Raw genomic sequence first — 19287 nt, 5'->3', positions numbered from 1 at the left:
CAAAACAACACCACTAAAATATCATTGTTAGGACAAAAGAGTGGCCCAAATATCTTGACCACAGTGTAATGTGCTTGTGGTAATCACATCAAAGTATCATAAATGATTTGGCAATGAAACACTGATATTTACAAAAAAAAAGGTTTCACCTATAACACTGGAGAAGGTTCTGTCCAGATTAAGGGAAAAAATGGTTGTGAGGGTGTGATAACAGACCACCCTTCTCTTGGGGGCCACATGATGCCAAACACTGTACCTGCCTCACCATCACTGATTGAGGTTCGGGCCACGAGTGGGAGAACAATTTCCTGTCCTGACAAGCGGATTCATGGCTTAATTATGAAATGCTGAGATTCAGTACAGGATTCACGCTGTTCTCTGCATACAGATCATACACTATAACACGGGATGCTACAAATCTCCACTGAGCCTCTTCGTGATGGACCTCATTCAAACAAATGTGTGAAAGGAAGGTGTTTGCATCAAAATCCTAGTGGTACCATTTCAAATACTCAACCCCGGTGGTGCCTGGTTGTTGCTGTATTTATGTCAGCACTGCTTGATGTTCTCTGTAGTCAGCACTTGTGAGTTCAAACATAATTTATCTGACATCTGACTTCTACTGCTGCATCAACACTCACACTAGATCATAAGACATAAAATACAGCAACATTAAATCTATATAAAATGACAGGTGCTCCTAACTGCTGCAGTGACCTTATGTCCAGTGGTAGTGGGAGCCATACGCACATATCTCCAGCATCCCACCTGTATCTAAGGAGACAATCTAAAACCACAACCTTGGCGTTCCGTCTGGCTCCAGCTCCAGTTTAGTCCTGTTGTCAAAAACATAAAAACAATCAGAGAGTTTCTGAGAACACCTGCAAGGGAGAGAAAGACAAAGCGACTATCTAATTCCTTCAGGCCTCCTTAGGCTAATGTGTTATTGTCCTCCAGAAAGAGCCCCCTGGAAACTAGATGATCGTTACCCTTTTAATGAATATGCCCAAACTGAACTGTGTACGCCAGGAGGAGCAAAACATCTCCAACACTTTATCAGTGTGAGACACCTCCATTTGCTTAGTACTGCATTACAAAAATCCTGTGTCACTTTTCTGCACAAGGACACACAAGTGCAAAGCTTTTATTGTAGTCATTACATTATGTTAATGTCGAGTTGATAATGGAATGGAAGAAACCTCCTGTCTTTTCAGATAAGGTCCCCTTAAATAATTTACTCTATTTAATACGGTGTTGGATGGCAATGGAGGAAACCTTCATCACATAAATCACACAACACGTTGGTTTTGTGTCAGTGAATGTTACACTGACCTTGATTTGTGTAAGTATTGGAATGACTGTGTGTCAACAAGCAAAATCATTTCAGCTATTTAGAGGTTGTTGTTTGTCTTGCAGAGTCACAGAAACACTGCAGCTCAGGGAATGTGTATAGGATAAGTATAGGACCTGGATGCACCTTTGTGCGTACTAGCTCCAGTAATTAAATTTTGGGCACCAAAAAAAGTGAACTTATTAATTTTATTTGACATTTACCCTTGAGGAAAGGATTTTGGCATCCATCCCTTAGCAATGAATCACAACATGGGCTCCTGAATCCTTGAGCAAAATCCATGACCTTGATTTCAATTGACTTTTGGAAGAGCAGTTGATGATGGTGCACTATGATGTGTGTTTAGGTACTTAAGGGATTGTCTCAAAAGTGCACACAAGAAAGGATTATTAATTTCAGTGCAGGTTTAAACGCCCAGATATCTTATTTTCTCAAAACACACAAAATAACCACACTATCATTATTTCTACATAATGCTAATAATATCTTTCAATACACAATAACAGGTTTTTGACAGTGTAGGTCAGTATCTGTGAAAAGATTAATTTGTGTCTTTTTAGACTACATGGAAAAGCAGTAAAGCACCAATAAGGCACCATTTATAAAGACTTTATATGTTGAAACTACTGACTTGATTTACTCATGCTTAATAAGTCATTAATAAACCATGATAAAGGAATCATTCTGCAGTTATGAATGTATGAAAATCATTAATGAAGGGTTTTAATATCAAGTCTAGAGCAGAGTTGTTAGTGTATTGATTTTGGTCAAACCAGTTAGAGATTTCCAGAAGCTGTTATTATTAATGGGTTATAACTAATCTATAAAGCAATAGTGAGTGATTGATTACCATTAATTAGAAAGAATCACCAAAAACACATCTGGAACATCCTGGTGACAGATTATGACTTTATTAGCTTTATAAACCAAGTGATTGTTTTAGAAGACTGGAGCGAGACGAGAGTCCGGTCAGACTGTAAAAACCGTAAGGACGGTTTAAACAGTTCTGTAGACGGCGGCAGAGCGGACAGGCTCCTGTAGAGTCTACATTTCCTGAACGCAAGCGCACTTCCAGCTGTGATGAGTAGCCTTCTGGCGGCGGAGGTCTGAAGGTGTGTCGGTCACTGCTGTCGAACCCACCGCCCCCACCCGTGCGTGTGTGTGCACGAGAGAGAGAGAGGAGAAGGAGGAGGAGGAAGACGCTGCGAGAGAGATAGAAGTTTCCTCTGCTCTTGGCGCAACGTCGCCGTTCGTTCACTTCAGACTATGGCACGTCCGTATCTGTGTGCAACGCTGTTGCGTTTGGAGCCCCGCTGCTTTCAAAAGAACTGAGGGATCCGAAAGTGTCACCATGGCTGAATTTGGAGATAACAAGAGCGCCGTCGGTCCACCGGTTGCTGGCTGGAGAGCTGCGTCAGGAGGAGAGCCGGTGTCAAACGGAAACTGCGGCGTGCCAGACGGCGTGAAGAGGGTCCAAAACGAATCCAGCTGCGAGTCCCCGACGTGGGAGAGCACGGGTTCCGATTCAGCCTCCAAACCAATCCCTCGACGCAGCAGTCTGATCAAGGTAGGCCAACAATTCCGTCCTATAAGAGGAAAGACTAAGATATGTGTGCTAACTGTTGCACCTCCAGAGTAGCCCTCATAAATCCACTGTAGCCTAATGATTCCAAAGAAAATGACAAAGTAAGGTAGGATGACTTAAAGTCACTTGAATTACACACAAACACTGCAAGCCCCTACAGGAATATTATGCAACTTAAACAACAGTCAGTAAAATTCACTACTGAGCCAATCATATAGGCTAGATGTGGTGATTTCACACAGCCCTGTTCCATTATTTCAGAGGACATTGACATGCATTAATTTCCTAGAGACTCACCCTAACCTTACCCAAACCTTAAACCAAGCCTTTTCCAAAAATGTAATGACTTACATATATTATGTCCCCAAAGGAAAGCCCCTCCACACAATGTGACTGTGTGACAGATTTATGTCCCCACAACATGAGTAACACAAGTCCATGCACACAGCGCGCGCGCACACACACACACACACACACACACACACACACACACACACACACACACACACACACACACACATCTATCCCTCAGCAGTGCTGGATATGATTATGATCATCCTGCAACCTGAAAATAAACAGTAAATCCACTCACCTCATTTCACTCAGTGTCAGTGCTGTTAATGACATCTATACTGGTGAGTAGAAGTAGTTTGTGTTTTAAGATGCACATCAAGCCATGTCACATTTAGGGTGATAGTGAGTTTAAATGTTGCCTATCCAATGTTTAGAACCCAAGCCTTGGCTGCTGACCACACAGGACCCTAAATCAGTATACAAAAACAAAAATAACACTCAATTGCAGAGCTTTTCAATCAAATGTGTCATATAAGTCCAGTATGTGCAGGTAAGCTTTTGTTACTAGCTACAACCTACAGCAGACTTGTTAACACTCTATCACACTTGGGGTGGGGGGGTAATAAGCAAAACCACCTGCTGTAGTCTTTGATTAGAATGAGAAATTGATTTCACTCCTCCCTCTGTGGCTCACAGTTGAATACTCCTGTCCAATTAACCCCAAAGCCTACACTGATCTGAGCTCACATTTAAGCAAATGTCAAGTTTATTTGTACATGGTCCTTGACACAGATATCACACATAATGTTTCATGTTGGTTTTTGACTCAAAGGGCATTTTAAAGTATTGTCATATCAAGAACATCTAATCAATAGCTCATACCCTGTCTTCGTCCTTTTATGGTTTCGACCTCCAGGCATGTGAGAGGTCTCATATTGATCTCTAGTTGCTGCTTGTCTCCAGAGCTACTGCCTGCTAAGACATGATTATTTGAACATGGCTTCATCTGCATCTGATTGGCTCCGAATCAGCAAGACAGGAAGCCGGCCAGTTGGCCAATTTCCTCGCACAGTTCATGTTGCAATATTGCTATTAAGTCATGAGCAGTTGGTGATGACACGTCCCTCTCTCTTTCACTGGTACACAGACACAAATGTTTCGCACCTCCCTGCCCACACACGGGCCTGCTCTTGTCTTTCTTAGTTTCCACAGCGCAGCCAACCGAGGATTTAAAAACACTCTGCTTGAGTGAGGTTCTGCCATCTCGTGCTGCGTTAGATATGGTGTTAAATAACCCCTGCATGCCGCCTGATATCCACTGCCATGTTTGATGTGTGGTGTTAATTAGCTCCAGAACATCACTTTCACTGCCTGCATGTGCATCCTGTGTACTGAAGCAGAAATTGCCATGTATTTATGGTATGGGGATGATGTGTTTGATTTTCGTATGTTCAGTGGGCACATTTAACGCTTGCAACCTTCTGTGATCAACAAACCGTCTAGCACAGTAGTGCACATATCTATGGTGCTTTCACCATAAACTTGCTTGTGTTTTGAATCACAAACAGTTGCAGCTTTCGATAGATGGAGCTAAGTCTAAGAACCAAGGAGTTATGAACTTGTCAACACAACAGTGTGTTTTTCCTTTTTGCTAAACTACCTCTGTGGCTAAACTCAGGATTCCACACAATAGGAGTCTGGGTGGTATGCAGGCAGACAAACAGGAAACATGAACAGGAGTTGGGATTTATGTCCAGTGTGTGTGTGTGTGTGTGTGTGTGTGTGTGTGTGTGTGTGTCCCCTCATGTTTCCTTTGGCTGAGGTAATGAGTACCCTTAATTGTATTTCATTAGTATGTGCTTCGTGGTGCCCGCTGTCCTCCCATTTATTCTGTCTTGCTCTTCTGTGTGTGTGTGTGAAGGGGATGCAGAATCAGCTGCCCACTCAGGTTTTGTATGTTTCAAGTTCATCTTGATGTAGATAACCATCAAGTACTCTTGCTCTCTCTCTTTTCAAACACAAACACACACACACACACACACACACACACACACACACACACACACACACTTGCACAGACCTGCCTTCTAGTAAAACACACCTAGGCATAAGAAATATCTGCTCTCCAGCTCTCTCATTACTCATGCCAACATACAAGACACAGTTTGTGTATGTACACGTGTGCGCATCGCTGTCCTGTGATAAATCTCCAAAATCTCAGCTTTTCATTAACCAAGAAAAATAATACATTCTTATATAATCCAGTGGGTTTTTAACGGGATCTAAACACCAAGAATTGCCTCAATTCATAAAGGAGACTACAAAGCTTCAACTTCTGAAAACATTAAGGAAAATTTCAACATTTTGTGAAATATGCTTCATCACTTTCTTACTGAGAGTTTAGAGGAGAAGATGGATACCACTCTTATTTTAGGCTGCTTAATGTGATGCTGGAGCCAGACGGGAAACAGCTAGCATGGCTCTGTCCAAAGGTAACAAAATCCGCCTGCTAGCACCAGTAAAGCTCACTAATTAACACGTCATATTTTCTTTGTTTAATTTGTACAAAACCAGAAGTACAGAGTGAGCCAGGCTAGCTGTTTCCACTTCCAATCTTTGTGCTAAGCTAAACTAACTGCATGTACTTTTTCATTTCTGTGTGTGTGTGTGCGTGTGTGTGTGTGTGTGTGTGTGTGTGTGTGTGTGTGTGTTTCAGACTGAGAGAGCAGCATTAGCCACAGGCGTTAGCACGCAGCTGGGGGTAAGGGAGGGGGGTTGTTTGAGTCAGTGCAGCCCTGAGCACCTCCTGCAGTTCAAATCAACATCTTTAGCCTGCGTTAGCATGTCCCTGCACAGCACAGAGAGTGGATGAGACCTTGCTGATTGTGATGGAGCCACAAGACATACAACTGCTCTGAGATTCTTTGGTGATTGAGTTAATACAGTCTATGGTTAATCCACATACACTATACATTCAGAAACTACATCCAGTCATGCATGTGTAGAGCTCTACAGAGATGTGTGTGCATGGATGTCTGAGATCGTGCCTGATAGTGAGCCTCGCTGAAGTCACCACTGAGGTGTTTAAAAACCATGCGCTACGTTGATGCCCAACTCAAGGATCCAACCACCTTCTTGATGTTCTTGATTTCCTCCTATCTTCAGAAAATGCATCTGTGACGTTTGTCAACTGAAATCGTGGTTATCCCTCCAAAAAGATGACCTTTTCAAGTCAACCTTTTACTTGTTTCATTTTTGTGTGGCGTGTGTGTTTGATTGTGTGTATGTGTGCTTGTGTGCTCATGGGACTTCAAAGGTTTGAAGCGTAAAAGAGCTGCTGCTCTACTTGCCACAAGGGCAGAGTTTTCTAGCCACACTGAGCAGTTGAGTTACTGTGAAGGCTCACCACATTTTCTGTTGAGCATTATTCCCACACAATGAGCCGCTGAAAGAATGACTTGACCACATAGTGCTTCCTGTGCCCTATTTAACCCTAATGTCCCGTCTTCTATAGCAGTTACACACATGTGCAATCCCCACCCCAACACAGACAAAGACACACATTGTGCAATTAATACATGCATGAAGATTTCCTGATTGGTACGGCTAAAAACAAGTAGTTTTTAAATTCATTGTTATTAGTTAATAGTTATTTTTTAGTCTAGAAAAAGTTAGAAAATTGTGAAAAAATTGCCATTAAAGTTTTCCAGAGCCCATGGTGATCTTACCAACAGTAAAGCTAGGGTTTTGAGTAAAATATCTTAAGAAGTATTGGTTGGATTGCCATTTCATTTGGTACACACATTTATGCCCCCTCAAGGACCTATTGGAATGACTTTGGTGATACCCAGGCTTCAGGCATCAGATCAAAATTTCGGTTTGTCCAGTTCTTTGGTTTGTATTTTTTTTTTTTTACCTGCAAAGCTAAAAGCATTACCATCAGCCTCAGCTAACATGTTAAACTAAGATGGTAATCATAGTAAACATTGTTCTTGCTGAACATCAGCATGTTAGCATTGGAATTGTGAGCATTTTAGCAAGCTAATGTTAGCATGAATATAGCCTCACAGAGCAGCTAGCATGACTATTAGTCTTGTTTGTTGATTTTTTGGAATTGTTTGAATCAACCAGTCTATTGACTAATAATTTCAGGGCTAGTCCTGATTTAAGAAAGTAATGGACAACGTGAAGGTAAAGAACAGCATTACATTATTTTCCACATGTGGACACCGTACTAAAGACAAATTAGGCTGTGTGTAAGTTGTCATATATTATTCTAGCCTGTACTGTATGTAGCCTGATCCAGCAGTTACACAAATAAGCATGCATAACAATTATTAACATAGAAGCCCAACTGTGTTTTGTTTCTTGCTATGTTTCTACATTATATATCAAATCGAGGTCTATTTTGCAAGTTCCATACATCATCTCATGATTCCCAGTAAATCACATCCTAATTCCCTTCTCCTGGTGGTGTTGTACTCCAGGGTGAGAAGCACTGGAATAAACTATGCCATTAATCAATCATCATCTGCCATCAAACACACAAGGCCACAGGAAAAACATTTCAGCCTCCCCACCAATTTTCACTCCTCTATTCTTCAGAGATTCTTCTCTCATCTAACAAACATCTTGCCTTCTCTGATTTTCTATCCGTCTTAATTAGGGAATCAAGACGACACCCACTAATGACCTACATCTTCATCATGCTGAGATGTTGTAATTACTGATACGGCTTGTTTCATCCATAATAACATCCACTCATACATCATACCATGCATGCATGTATGCTGGTTAATGAAGGCACGAGGCCATGCTGGTGCCTACAGGCAAGTACAGAGGCTCTGCGACTGTACACATTAAAATAGACAGCAATCTGCCCAAGAGCTTCTTTATTTATTTATCTACATCCTTCCTCTAACTCATGTTCTTTCTGTTTTGTTAATCTATGTGCTAAATTTTTTGTGATGTCTGTCATCTTGTGTGTCCTATTCTCATAACTGCATCTAATCTGTTTTACCGCACATTTCTCACGCCCTTCATCCAGCCCCACATCTGTCCATCAGTCCAGTGCCATACAGTTCAATCAGTCTAGATGGCCATGTCGATCACATGGTTGGTTCAGTATGCTCATTGCAGTGTGTAATTTTCTAAATTTATTCACAGTAAAAACTGGCAAATGAAAGATATTTTCTAATAGATGTTCATACATTTTTGTAGGTATTTTAACATAAATTAAAGCTGCTATAATCAATATTCACTGTGTAATGTGAAAGGGGTCGGTCCTAGTGGCAAAGCCACCGAGAATTATCAATTTGAAATACCTGACCTCTGTAAAATATTGCTGAAATTACAAGAGTTTTATTGAAAAATAATATTCAATAGGTTGTATTAACAGTGTACAGTATGAAGAAATACATTTTTATCTACATGGCTACTATTGAAAATAGTGTCAATGTTTATCACTTGGGGTCACAAAAGTGTCAAAGCTAAAAATAACAAATACTGTAACAAGAATTACACAGTGACAGTGACATCCACCCTTACTGCATCACTGTGTAAGAATCCCTGCTTTCTCCTCTGTGTTGTCACTCAGCGCTCAGTGGAGTCACAGGAAGCTCTCTGTGACTGGCTGACGGGTGGCTTCCTGTTTTCAAGCGCAGTTGTGGTTTTGGAAACTCATCTTGCTCTGTGAGAAAAACAAATTAGGGCCTTTGTCACAGAGACATACAGTACATTCAAACAGAGATGAAGTAAAATGGAATTTGAATTTTATCAGGGGATGGCAGATGAACTTGTTTTGTTTTTCTATTTGTGTGTGACTTCTCTGTGTGTACTCTATTCCGGTGTGTGCCTTCTTTTTGCAAAGAAAAATCAATAGGTTTATGTATTTTATCTACTACAGGATAATTTTTACCCTCTAGTTTTATCTCGTCAGGATAATTTATTCAGAGTCTAAGTCTCCCTCTATGTACCTAGTCTACCCTAGTAATTTATGTCACAGGCTAACAGCGGCGAATGTTCAGGACAGTCTCCACACATGAGATAATTGAATCCCAACTGTTGAACAGACCACTTGGAAAATCCTGGTGTTTCCCCTGCTTTAAACATGGCTTGTGGCAGGCGCACACAATATGAGGTTTATTCAATTTTAGGGGAAGGTGTTCATTGCTTCAGTATGATTTTTTTCCATTGCTTGTATGTGAGTTTTCTAACTGGGTAACGTGTGCTGTGCAAAGCTATTGGTGCTGATATAGCCACAGAGGGACCATTACCGTTAATGTGACACACAGAGGAAGAGATATAGATTGAGACCAACATTCATCTCCGGTGTCTGTCACCGCACAGTACGAAAGGAAAGAGAGAGTGTGACTGATAGGGTGGTACAGTACGCTTTTGTGTGAAGGTGCGTGTGTCTGTATTTGTAAGTTAAGTCAATAAGTCTTGGCTCTGCGTCACTGGGGAATTTCCCATGAGTTTTCAGTAAACGTTTCAGATGCGGTTTTCAAGATAAACTATTTTCAAGAGAGAAAAAGAGAGCGAGATTGCTTTTCATGTTTCCTCCCTGCTTGTGGGGTGGAGTTGCATCTGAGTCTTCCTGAGTTAAATTTAGAAGGGTTGCTGAAGCACTCCAAAGGGGGCAAGTTTTTTGAGAACACTAAATCAATTAACTCCATTACAAGTCAGCGTTTGATTTTGTTAATGACTGCCTGTCACTTAATATCTTATTTAGGGGCTAAAACTGACTTCACAGCTCTACCTTTTGCTTTTGATTCTCGCAGTAAGATGGGGAGGAGGGGGGGCGGGGGGAGGGGTCTAGATGGAAAGACTTATCTCTTTCTGTCCACACCCCCTTTCACCCCCTCTACATGCCCCAAGGCACCAGGGGTATTTTTAGAGCACCACCTCCCTCACCATGCAGGCTCAAAAAATAAACTTGTCGCCATTGGAAACACTTCTCCATCCTAATGAGGCAATTCTATGAGGATTTGTGAGGGTCAGCCACCCTCCCTCTCCTCTAAGGGCAACCTTTTCATACTCTGTGAATTATGCTTCCCCTCTTTCACGTGTTTATTCATATTCTTTGGATGAAACATAGTTCAGGTCTTTTTTCCCTCTTTCTTTCTCTTATCTCTCTTTGCTTTTCATTTACCCGGCTTTCTTTTCATATGAAGGGTTCTCTCCTCTCCTTTCTCATAGAAGATCCAAGTGCTCTTAAGGTTCATATGAACTCTTATTTGAATGAAAACAGAGATATGCTAATGTGTAGAGATTAATCAGCCACTGATCAGTATTCACAGATAAAAATATGAAAATGTTGATTAGCCTACTGGTGATCCACTGGACTTTATTAAAACTCACCAAAAAATTGGAGAGGAAAAGACATTTAAGGAAGCTTTGTCTGAGATTATAGTAAATTGCATATCTTAATTTTGGACTGATGGTCAAGCACAAAAAAGTAGTTTGAAGACGTCATTGTGGGCTCTAGGAAACTGCGATGGTCATTTTTCACTCTGCTTTGACATTTTCTAGATCAGTCAGTTAATTGATTAATCAAGATGATAACTTCCATATGAATTGATAATGCAAATAATTGTTAGTTGCGGCTCTGGTGCACTTATATTTCTAGAGTTTGTTTTGATTTATTCACAATTTAAAGTACTTTTTTCATAAGGAAAATCAGAAAATCTTTGTGCATAGTAGAATTACATTTAGATTTTTTAAGCTTCTTTTTACATTTTGCTTCCCTGCTTGTGATATATACAATATCTAATTAAGACAGTGGTATGTTGAGTATGTGGGCGTGTGCATCTTCAATCAGTCTACTTAGGATTTAATCAACTACAATTATGTTATCTTCTTTGTCCTGCTTTAGATTAGCTTCAATGAAGTCTTATTTAATTTTATCAGGACTCTAATACATCCATAATTTAATAACTTTGCCCACATATATGCTTTTATCTGTTAGTAGAAGGTTCTCTCAGGGGGTGACATCTGATCGGTCAGTAAATCAGATGGATGTGCTGTGATGGTGAGCTCAGATAAACTGATTGGGTCTGCCAGTGTCTTTGCGGAGGGGCAGACTTGGAATGCTGCAGCCTGCTGCCTCTGTCTAGTAAGGTATGATTAATGGTGTAATGGTGAAGGGCAAGGGCAAGCAAAGGCTTTTAGCATCAGGAAAAACAATAACAGATTGAGAGGAGGAGGCTTTATGTGGTAGACCAAATAATCTGTGTTTATGTATGGTTATATAAGCTGATATGCCTTTTAATCCTTTGAGATCCATTCTGGATGGGAAAAATGTTTGTCATGCCCAAGCCCTAAAGAATACTTTTCAGAGGGATCATTGTCGGCCTGTCTTTCTGTCTCTCGATTTCAACTCATTCTTATTATTATTACACTCCCTCCCTCCTCCTCTCTTCATCTGCGCATCTTTTCATCCTTCATTCCATCCCTTCTCATCAGGATGGGTCACGTGCTGGTCGGGAAAGGAAGAAGACAGTGTCCTTCAGCAGCAGCCTGTCAGAGAAGAAGATCAGCAGTGCTGCAGACTGTATCCACTCAATGGTGGGTCAGCTACAGTGTGGCCCTTTACATAAAATATCAGTTTTACGTACCTATACATGATATTTTCAATGTGCAATGCATGTATCACTCAAATTCAGTGGGTGACAACTTCCATCCATATCTTGCTTCCAGGTTGAGGGGAGTGAGCTGAAGAAAATCCGAACTAACTCACGTGTTTACCAGCGTTACTACCTACTGGACACAGGACTCCAGGCTCTATGCTGGGAGCCTTCCAAGAAGGAGTCAGACAAAGCCCGGATCTCTATTGCCTCCATAAGAGAGGTCAGTCTCCAGAGAGAAAGCTTTCTAAATTATCCCTTTATGAATGACCTCATTTATTATTTTAGAATAAAGGAATGGAAATATTTACAACCTTAAGGCCAACAGTCGATTTGTTTTTATTGGATCTGATGTGGGGTTTTGCATCTCTTGTGGTCTCAAATTCTAGGTACGGACAGGTCGTAACACAGAAACTTTACGCACCAGTGGAGTTTATGAGCAGATTTCAGAGGACTGTGCATTCTCCATCATCTATGGGGAGATGTATGAAAGCTTGGACCTAGTGGCCAACTCTGCTGAAGTCGCTAACATTTGGGTGACTGGCCTAAGGTATGAAAGTACAAAGAACTGGAAGTGGTCTTTCACTGTATAAATGTAAATTGTAATATGTACCAGAAACACGCTGCACATATTTGTGAGGTAAAGAATCCTGATCTGATTTTCAGAGCTCCTTCATAACATTTCACTGGCAGTACACTACAGCAGTAGTGTATATAAAAAATATATACAAATATATAAAAGTACAATTAAATGATCTCAGTATTCAGTCATTTGCTTCTTTGTTATATAAAGCCTTCTAGGTTAAGCTATTGTTGTTGTTTTGGTGATTTAATAGGACGCACTAGTTCACCCATACGTTACAATTAATCACTATCCAAAGTTTGGTAATACCTTTTCTCGGTGCAACACCTAGCAAAAGTTAGCTTAATATCAGCTGTGTAAAAAACAAACATGTTGGGAAAATGGTTATTTTGCCAAAAAGTTGCAAAGAAAATAAATTGACATAGCCTACAGTATTTTAATCAATACATAGTGTACTGTTTTAGCAGGTAATCAGACCGAAAACAGCTCAGCATTAAAACCCTAACCACTAACCCCTGACCCTAACCCATTTGCTGGGGCATGTTGCTTCTGGTACGTGTGAAACAATGAAATACAATGCACTAAGTCCAGTTTAAGTCAAATATCCATGAATTTGAAGGCATATTATATGCTGAAATGCTGAACAGCCGTTTATAATAGGGCCAAAATTTTACAACTCTGGAAAGGTATCATGGCAGAAACTATGTGGTCTTTCATTGCGATTGTGAGGTAAACAGTAGAAATACGACATTCCCTTACAAAGTAAACCACCGGGGATGCATATTGCTGGAGCCCACTGCCTTGGCACATTCAAACGAATGAGGGCCTGCTTTTTTGCACACAAGTTCAGTATGGCTCACTCACTAAAACTGTTGTTTTTTAGAAGCACTGATGCTAGTACACATGTTGTAGGTTTTGTGGACATACAAACTTCAGTGGTGTTCTGACTGATATGATGATGAGCAAAAAATGACAGAGATTTAATGTGTGGTTGACCTACGGTTTGTACATGTGGGCTAAGCTAGGCTAATCTAGCTAATTTAAGTAGGCCTTTAAGTCAGTCCAACCTTATATCTTGCCTTAGGCTTTGCTGTTTCTCCTGTATTGATTGTATATTGGTGAAAAGTGAGATATTGGTAGGCTGATTTGTTTGTATAGTCCTTTGAGACATGCTTGTGATAGGCAATGACAGTAAATGTGATTTGACTTTAAACTGCTGCAGTTATTGTATTTTACATTGTCAGCGAAACACCTGAGATGAAAATGATACTGTTTGTGATGCAGTATTGTAAGGAAAATATTCTGTCCTATTGCATCGGTCTTGTCAATTCCTCTCTTATCTTCTTGTAGGTATTTGATGCAGTATGGGAAACATGCCCTCGACATGCTCGCCAGCAGTCAGGACAGCCTTCGTCTTGTCTGGCTGGAGCAGTTGTTCTCTACTGCTGCTGATTCGGGGAGACAGGAAGACGTTGACGAAGGGATCCGCTTGCAGTCAGCCGTTAAGTTGATACAGAATGTGAACCCTGGGGTGAGCAGCGGCAAAGTGGAGCACAGGTTTAAAGAGCTTCAAAGAGTTAGGCAGAAGATGTGTGGGCTTGCTGTAGATAATGAATCTGGAGTCAAAGATCACAGCGAAAACAAAAGACCAATACGAAGAAATGAGCAAGTCACCAAGCAGGAGTTTATTGAGGTTTTCCATGACTTTTGCACACGTCCGGAGATCTACTTTCTGTTGGTGCAGTTCTCTAGCAACAAGGAGGTCCTGGACACCAAAGACCTGATGAGGTTCCTCGAGGCTGAGCAGGGCATGGCTCAAGTGGGTAACACAAACTAATCATGCATACAAATAACAGAAAAAAAGCCAGGCGAGCATTCACAAATGCAATCCTAGGTTTCACATTGTATGTCATTTTACCCCAGTCCAAATTTTCCTTCCCCTTCTCTTACTGTGTCCTCCAGGTGTGTGAGGCGACCAGCCTGAAGCTCATCCAGTCCCACGAGCCATCGAAGGAGGGTCGGCAGCAGGGATACCTGTCACTGGATGGCTTCACCAGCTACCTCACTTCGGCAGAGTGCCACCTCTTCGATAGAGAGCATGACACGGTGTGCCAGGATATGTCCCAGCCTTTGTCTCACTACTACATTAACTCCTCCCACAACACCTACCTCATCGAGGACCAGTTTCGAGGTCCGTCCGACATCTCCGGCTACATTCGCGCCCTCAAGATGGGTTGTCGATGTGTGGAGGTGGACATTTGGGATGGCCCTGATGAGGAGCCGGTGGTGTGTACTGGACACACCCTCTCCCCACCACTGGTCCTGCGTTGTGTGTTAGAAGCAATTGAAAGGTTTGCATTTGTGGCATCAGAGTATCCATTAATTGTATGTATTGAGAACCACTGTTCCCTTCAACAACAGAAAGTGATGTGGCAACATCTCGTGAGGATACTGGGGGAGAAGTTATACACAGATCCCCCAGACGAAGGGGGGTCATACCTACCGTCACCGCATGCCCTAAGGCATCGAATTCTACTAAAGGGTAAAAAGTTGGCGCCAGGTCCTGATAGGGAGGACGGGGAGGTAAGTGAGGAGGATGAAGGGGCAGAGATGTGTCAAAGGATGAAAGCAGCTAACAGTGTAGGGGCAGCGCCTGGAGGAAATGAAAAGGACGTGACGCAGAAAAGTGTCCCATTCACAGCTGTCACTCAGTCTAATCCTCTTCATCTTCCTCCCAAACGTTTCCAACTCTTGGAGGAGCTCTCTGACCTAGTAACTCTTTGCCGCTCAGTCTGCTTCATTGACTTTCCAACATCATCCGAAAGCCAAAAACCTTGGGAAATGTGTTCCTTTCATGAGTCTCTGGCTGTGCGTCTCGCTGGCGAGAGCCCTGGCGACTTTGTCAATCACAACAAGCATTTCCTGTCACGGGTGTACCCCAACCCAATGCGTATTGATTCAAGCAACATGAACCCTCAGGACCTGTGGAAGTGCGGTTGCCAGATTGTGTCTATGAATTTTCAGACAGCTGGACTGATGATGGACCTGAACACAGCCTGGTTCCGGCAGAATGGGAACTGTGGTTATGTTCTGCGGCCAGCCATCATGCGGCAGGAGGTGTCTTATTTCAGTGCTGACACAAGAGACACCGTACCTGGTGTATCTCCACAGCTGCTCCATGTGAAGGTGTGGTGGAATAATTAGTTGACCACAAGAAATGTGTCCTCACGAGCTTAATTTTTTTTTCTGAAACCATACTAAATAATAATTCCAGTTTATGAAAACTTGGCTCTTAATATGTAGTTTAGACCATCATTCCCTTGGGTAATAATGACACCTGGGAAGATGGAAAAATGGTTAAAAATAAGTCAGGCGATCATACAGGTTTGAAACAAATCACCAGGTTAGCCAGGCTTATATAGAAGAAACAACCAGAGTGAAATTACATTTTTGGTTGTGCTCCTTTTCAGTTTTACATCAAAATGAAGTTGTTTAGATCATTTTGATTAACTGGTGGCTTGTTTACAACCTGTGTGATCATCTTACAGCTCATTTCTTACCCTGTTGGACTTCATAGTAGTGATGTCACCCAGTTCCTAGATCTCACCAATTATTTGGGTAAGTACAACATCATAATCGATAAAGTTAATGACCAAAACTACAACAATAAGAAGGAAGAAGTATCTGGAAGTCAAGTAACTGGAATAATCCTCTAAACCCATGAGAATGTGCTGAAAATCAAAAAAGAGTTAATAACAGTCTTTATGTTGATCCTTCTCCCAGGTGATAAGTGGCCAGAACCTGCCCAAGCCGAGGGGTTCAGGGGCCAAAGGAGATGTGGTGGACCCCTACGTGTATGTTGAAATCCACGGCATCCCAGCTGACTGCACAGAGCGCCGTACCAGGACAATAACCCAGAATGGAGACAACCCCATCTTCGATGAGAGCTTTGAGTTTCAGATCAACCTACCAGAGCTCGCCATGGTTCGCTTTGTGGTGCTGGATGACGACTTCATAGATGATGAGTTCATAGGTCAGTGCCAGGGTCATAGGTCAGAAGGGTTTCTGTAAATGGACTCAAACACACAACTAAAACACAACAATTTAATAGTTTGTACAAGAGTGGATTAGACGGTTAAGATGTTATTAAAGCATAGGTGTTCATATTCCTTTGAAAGTAAATGTGATCTCCCTACTACCACAGGTCAGTATACCATTCCTTTGGAGTGTGTTCAACCGGGCTACCGACATGTACCACTCCAGTCTCTGACAGGGGAGGAACTTCCCCATGCCAAGCTCTTTGTCCATGTGGCCCTTACTAATCGGAGAGGAGGGGGAAAGCCCCACAAAAGGGGACTGTCTGTGCGGAAGGCCCGCAAGGGGAGGGACTATACAGCTCTGAGGGACTTGGGGGTTCGGGCTGTGGACGAGGTTTTCAAGATGGCTGCTCCTCCGCTGAGAGAAGCCACTGACCTGAGGGAAAACATGCAGGTGAGTAAGCATGTCACTTAATATTTAGCTTCACCACAGACAAATGACTTTTAAGGGGGACTATATTTGATAATGGGCATTGTGTTTAATAATAATTTTGATAATTGGCATTGGCATAAACTGATTTATTAGTTGATCAACGGAAAACAATTTTGTTAATTTGTTATATTTAAGTCAGTTACAAGCAACCATGCTAAACATGTACAGGTTCCAGCTTCTGAAATGTGACAATTTACTGCTTTTTTGTTTTGGGGTTTTGGGCTGACAACACAAACAATAGAAGATGTCACATGTACTTTTTTTTAAATGCAGACAGATTAATTGATGAAAAATAATTGTTACAGCTTTATTCTTTTTTATTATACGTGAATGTGGAGTAACAGGGTTATCTTGATCATTATCACTGTATTCAAATTTAACAGTAATGATTGTGTATTCAGCTGAAAAGGAATTGTTAAAAGCTGATCTTATCTTTATGAGCCAGGCAGCCAGGTCTGTGGGTGCTTGTGTTACCCCAGGGCAATAAAACAGTAATGATGTTCAGTCAGTATAGTGAGACTGTTGGCATCCACATCTTGTGATTTCTTCCGTTTCAACCTGAACTAGCACAGACGCACAACTGCAGGAAAGCAAATCAAAGGAAAAGACAAATAGCTCTGTTGCAGATGTGGTGTTTGATTACGTGTGTGTGTGTGTGTGGGTCAGGAAGAGAGTATGGTTGTGAAAGACTTTGTATGTGTTCTTGTTTCAATTTGCAGATGTCCTCTTCTTTTTTCCAACAGAACTCGATAGCAGTGTTCAGGGAGCTGTGTGGGGTGTCAGCTGTGGCTAACCTCATGCAGTGCGTTCTAGCTCTGGGCTCCAGGATGTCAGGACCAGACGGGGCGCCATTACTACTGTTTGACCTCCGAGACCACTACCCCGCACTGGAGCCCCAGGGGCCCCTGCCCGACGTCCTTCGCCGGGTCATCTCCACCTATGAAATGGTGAGGAAAGAAGAGAGTTGACAGTTATTATGCTTATGGTTTTCACCAGATAAATGAGAATGTAGGCTCACATCACTAAAATACATTTAAAACGAAGGAAAGACCAAACAAAAGCAGCAAATCAGGTCACCTTCCATGTCCTGTTTACTTGACCGAACAATGACCCCCCCCACCCCACCCCTCCCGACAAAAGCTTCCTTTTTTTCCAATATGTTCTCAAATACCCAGAAAACTCTCATTGTTATGTATCAGACAACATTCCCATTTGTTCTGGCTGTAACAAGGCTCGTAAACACACTGGCTACATCCTCACCTGGCCTGAAGCCACTGTGTGTTTCCACCCAAATAAACTGCGGACTTTCATTGAACAAGGAGAAAGTTATTTAGACTTAATTTATATAATGGTGTCTAAAAATAAATCCAGCCATCCAGAATAAAATCTTCCCTGTGGAAATAAATACAAAGAGAGAAAGAGGGAGAGAGAAAAATGGGGGCAGAGCGGTCAATTAGCCTGTTAAGCAACTCATCAATTACTCAGTAAATCAGTTCGTTTGAGTGGGTGTAGGTTGCTCAGGTGTTGTCAGAACTGCAAGGATGCAAGATCAGGCTTCTTTTCTGTCCTCACTTTCAACACGTTTCCCTTTGGTCTCCACCTCAGCCTCCTCCTCATCCCTACTTTCACTCATTGGTCTCTCTCAGTTCCCGCCTGCTCTTTTTCCCTCTGGGTCTAGTTGGACTGTGGCTGGCCACCTTAAGTGATTTCCACACAGATGTGCTCCAACACTCGGTGGACTGGTAGCCTGTCTTGCTATGGTGAAGTGTTGCTGTGGTAAACAACATTACACTGCTTTTTTTGCCACCTGCCTGGCTGCTGCAATACTTTTCAAATTGATATTTGCTCAAAGTGCACTTCCTCATGTTTCATATTAAATATTCCCCAGGAGTCTCTTGGGTAGGATGATGGACAGTCAGTATGAATTGCCAATTTAGAGATCCTATCCAGAGGGCATATGTGATGTGTGCGAGTCTATGTGCATTGTAAGTGAGGGAGGGAGAAACTCAGAAACAGAAACAGTAGGGGAGATAAATGGATCTGTTTCTAGTCTTATTAAGTTATGATTAATGTTTCGCTGTATAAACTGTGACACTTTAATTTAACTATAGTTGTTTGTCACTGCTATGCAACAAGCAACTGCACAGATATGTGACTGCGTATTTGTGTCTTAGTGTGTAAGTAAGAATGTGCATGTTGTGTGTTTGTGTGTGTCTCTCTGTGTGTGAGGGTTTTGCCACTTCCGTTTCCAGCCAAGCGGATCAGAGTTGAATACCATTAGCATAGATATGAATGTTGTTCTGCTAAATAGATTCCA

The 19287-nt window shown here is 41.9% G+C and overlaps 1 protein-coding gene across 2 annotated transcripts in view; it reads left to right on the top strand.

Moving 5' to 3' along the window:
• The first annotated feature begins 2569 nt into the window (after nucleotides 1–2569).
• The window catches only part of LOC123977037 (inactive phospholipase C-like protein 2), a 25424-nt gene continuing 8706 nt past the window's right edge, over nucleotides 2570–19287 (top strand). The window contains exons 1-9 of one of the 2 annotated variants that reach the window (XM_046059492.1): nucleotides 2570–2918; nucleotides 11697–11798; nucleotides 11931–12080; nucleotides 12247–12407; nucleotides 13791–14259; nucleotides 14403–15626; nucleotides 16224–16473; nucleotides 16645–16931; nucleotides 17714–17917. In XM_046059492.1, the coding sequence (XP_045915448.1) occupies nucleotides 2703–2918; nucleotides 11697–11798; nucleotides 11931–12080; nucleotides 12247–12407; nucleotides 13791–14259; nucleotides 14403–15626; nucleotides 16224–16473; nucleotides 16645–16931; nucleotides 17714–17917 (3063 nt within the window). In that variant the 5' untranslated portion in view covers nucleotides 2570–2702. Of the gene's footprint in view, nucleotides 2919–7009; nucleotides 7108–11696; nucleotides 11799–11930; nucleotides 12081–12246; nucleotides 12408–13790; nucleotides 14260–14402; nucleotides 15627–16223; nucleotides 16474–16644; nucleotides 16932–17713; nucleotides 17918–19287 lie in introns of those variants that run through there. The other variant, XM_046059493.1, reaches the window with a different exon arrangement.

This window comes from Micropterus dolomieu, linkage group LG09, assembly GCF_021292245.1.
Source record: "Micropterus dolomieu isolate WLL.071019.BEF.003 ecotype Adirondacks linkage group LG09, ASM2129224v1, whole genome shotgun sequence".
Taxonomy (NCBI): Eukaryota; Metazoa; Chordata; class Actinopteri; order Centrarchiformes; family Centrarchidae; genus Micropterus; species Micropterus dolomieu.
This window is presented reverse-complemented; position numbering and strand designations above follow the sequence as displayed.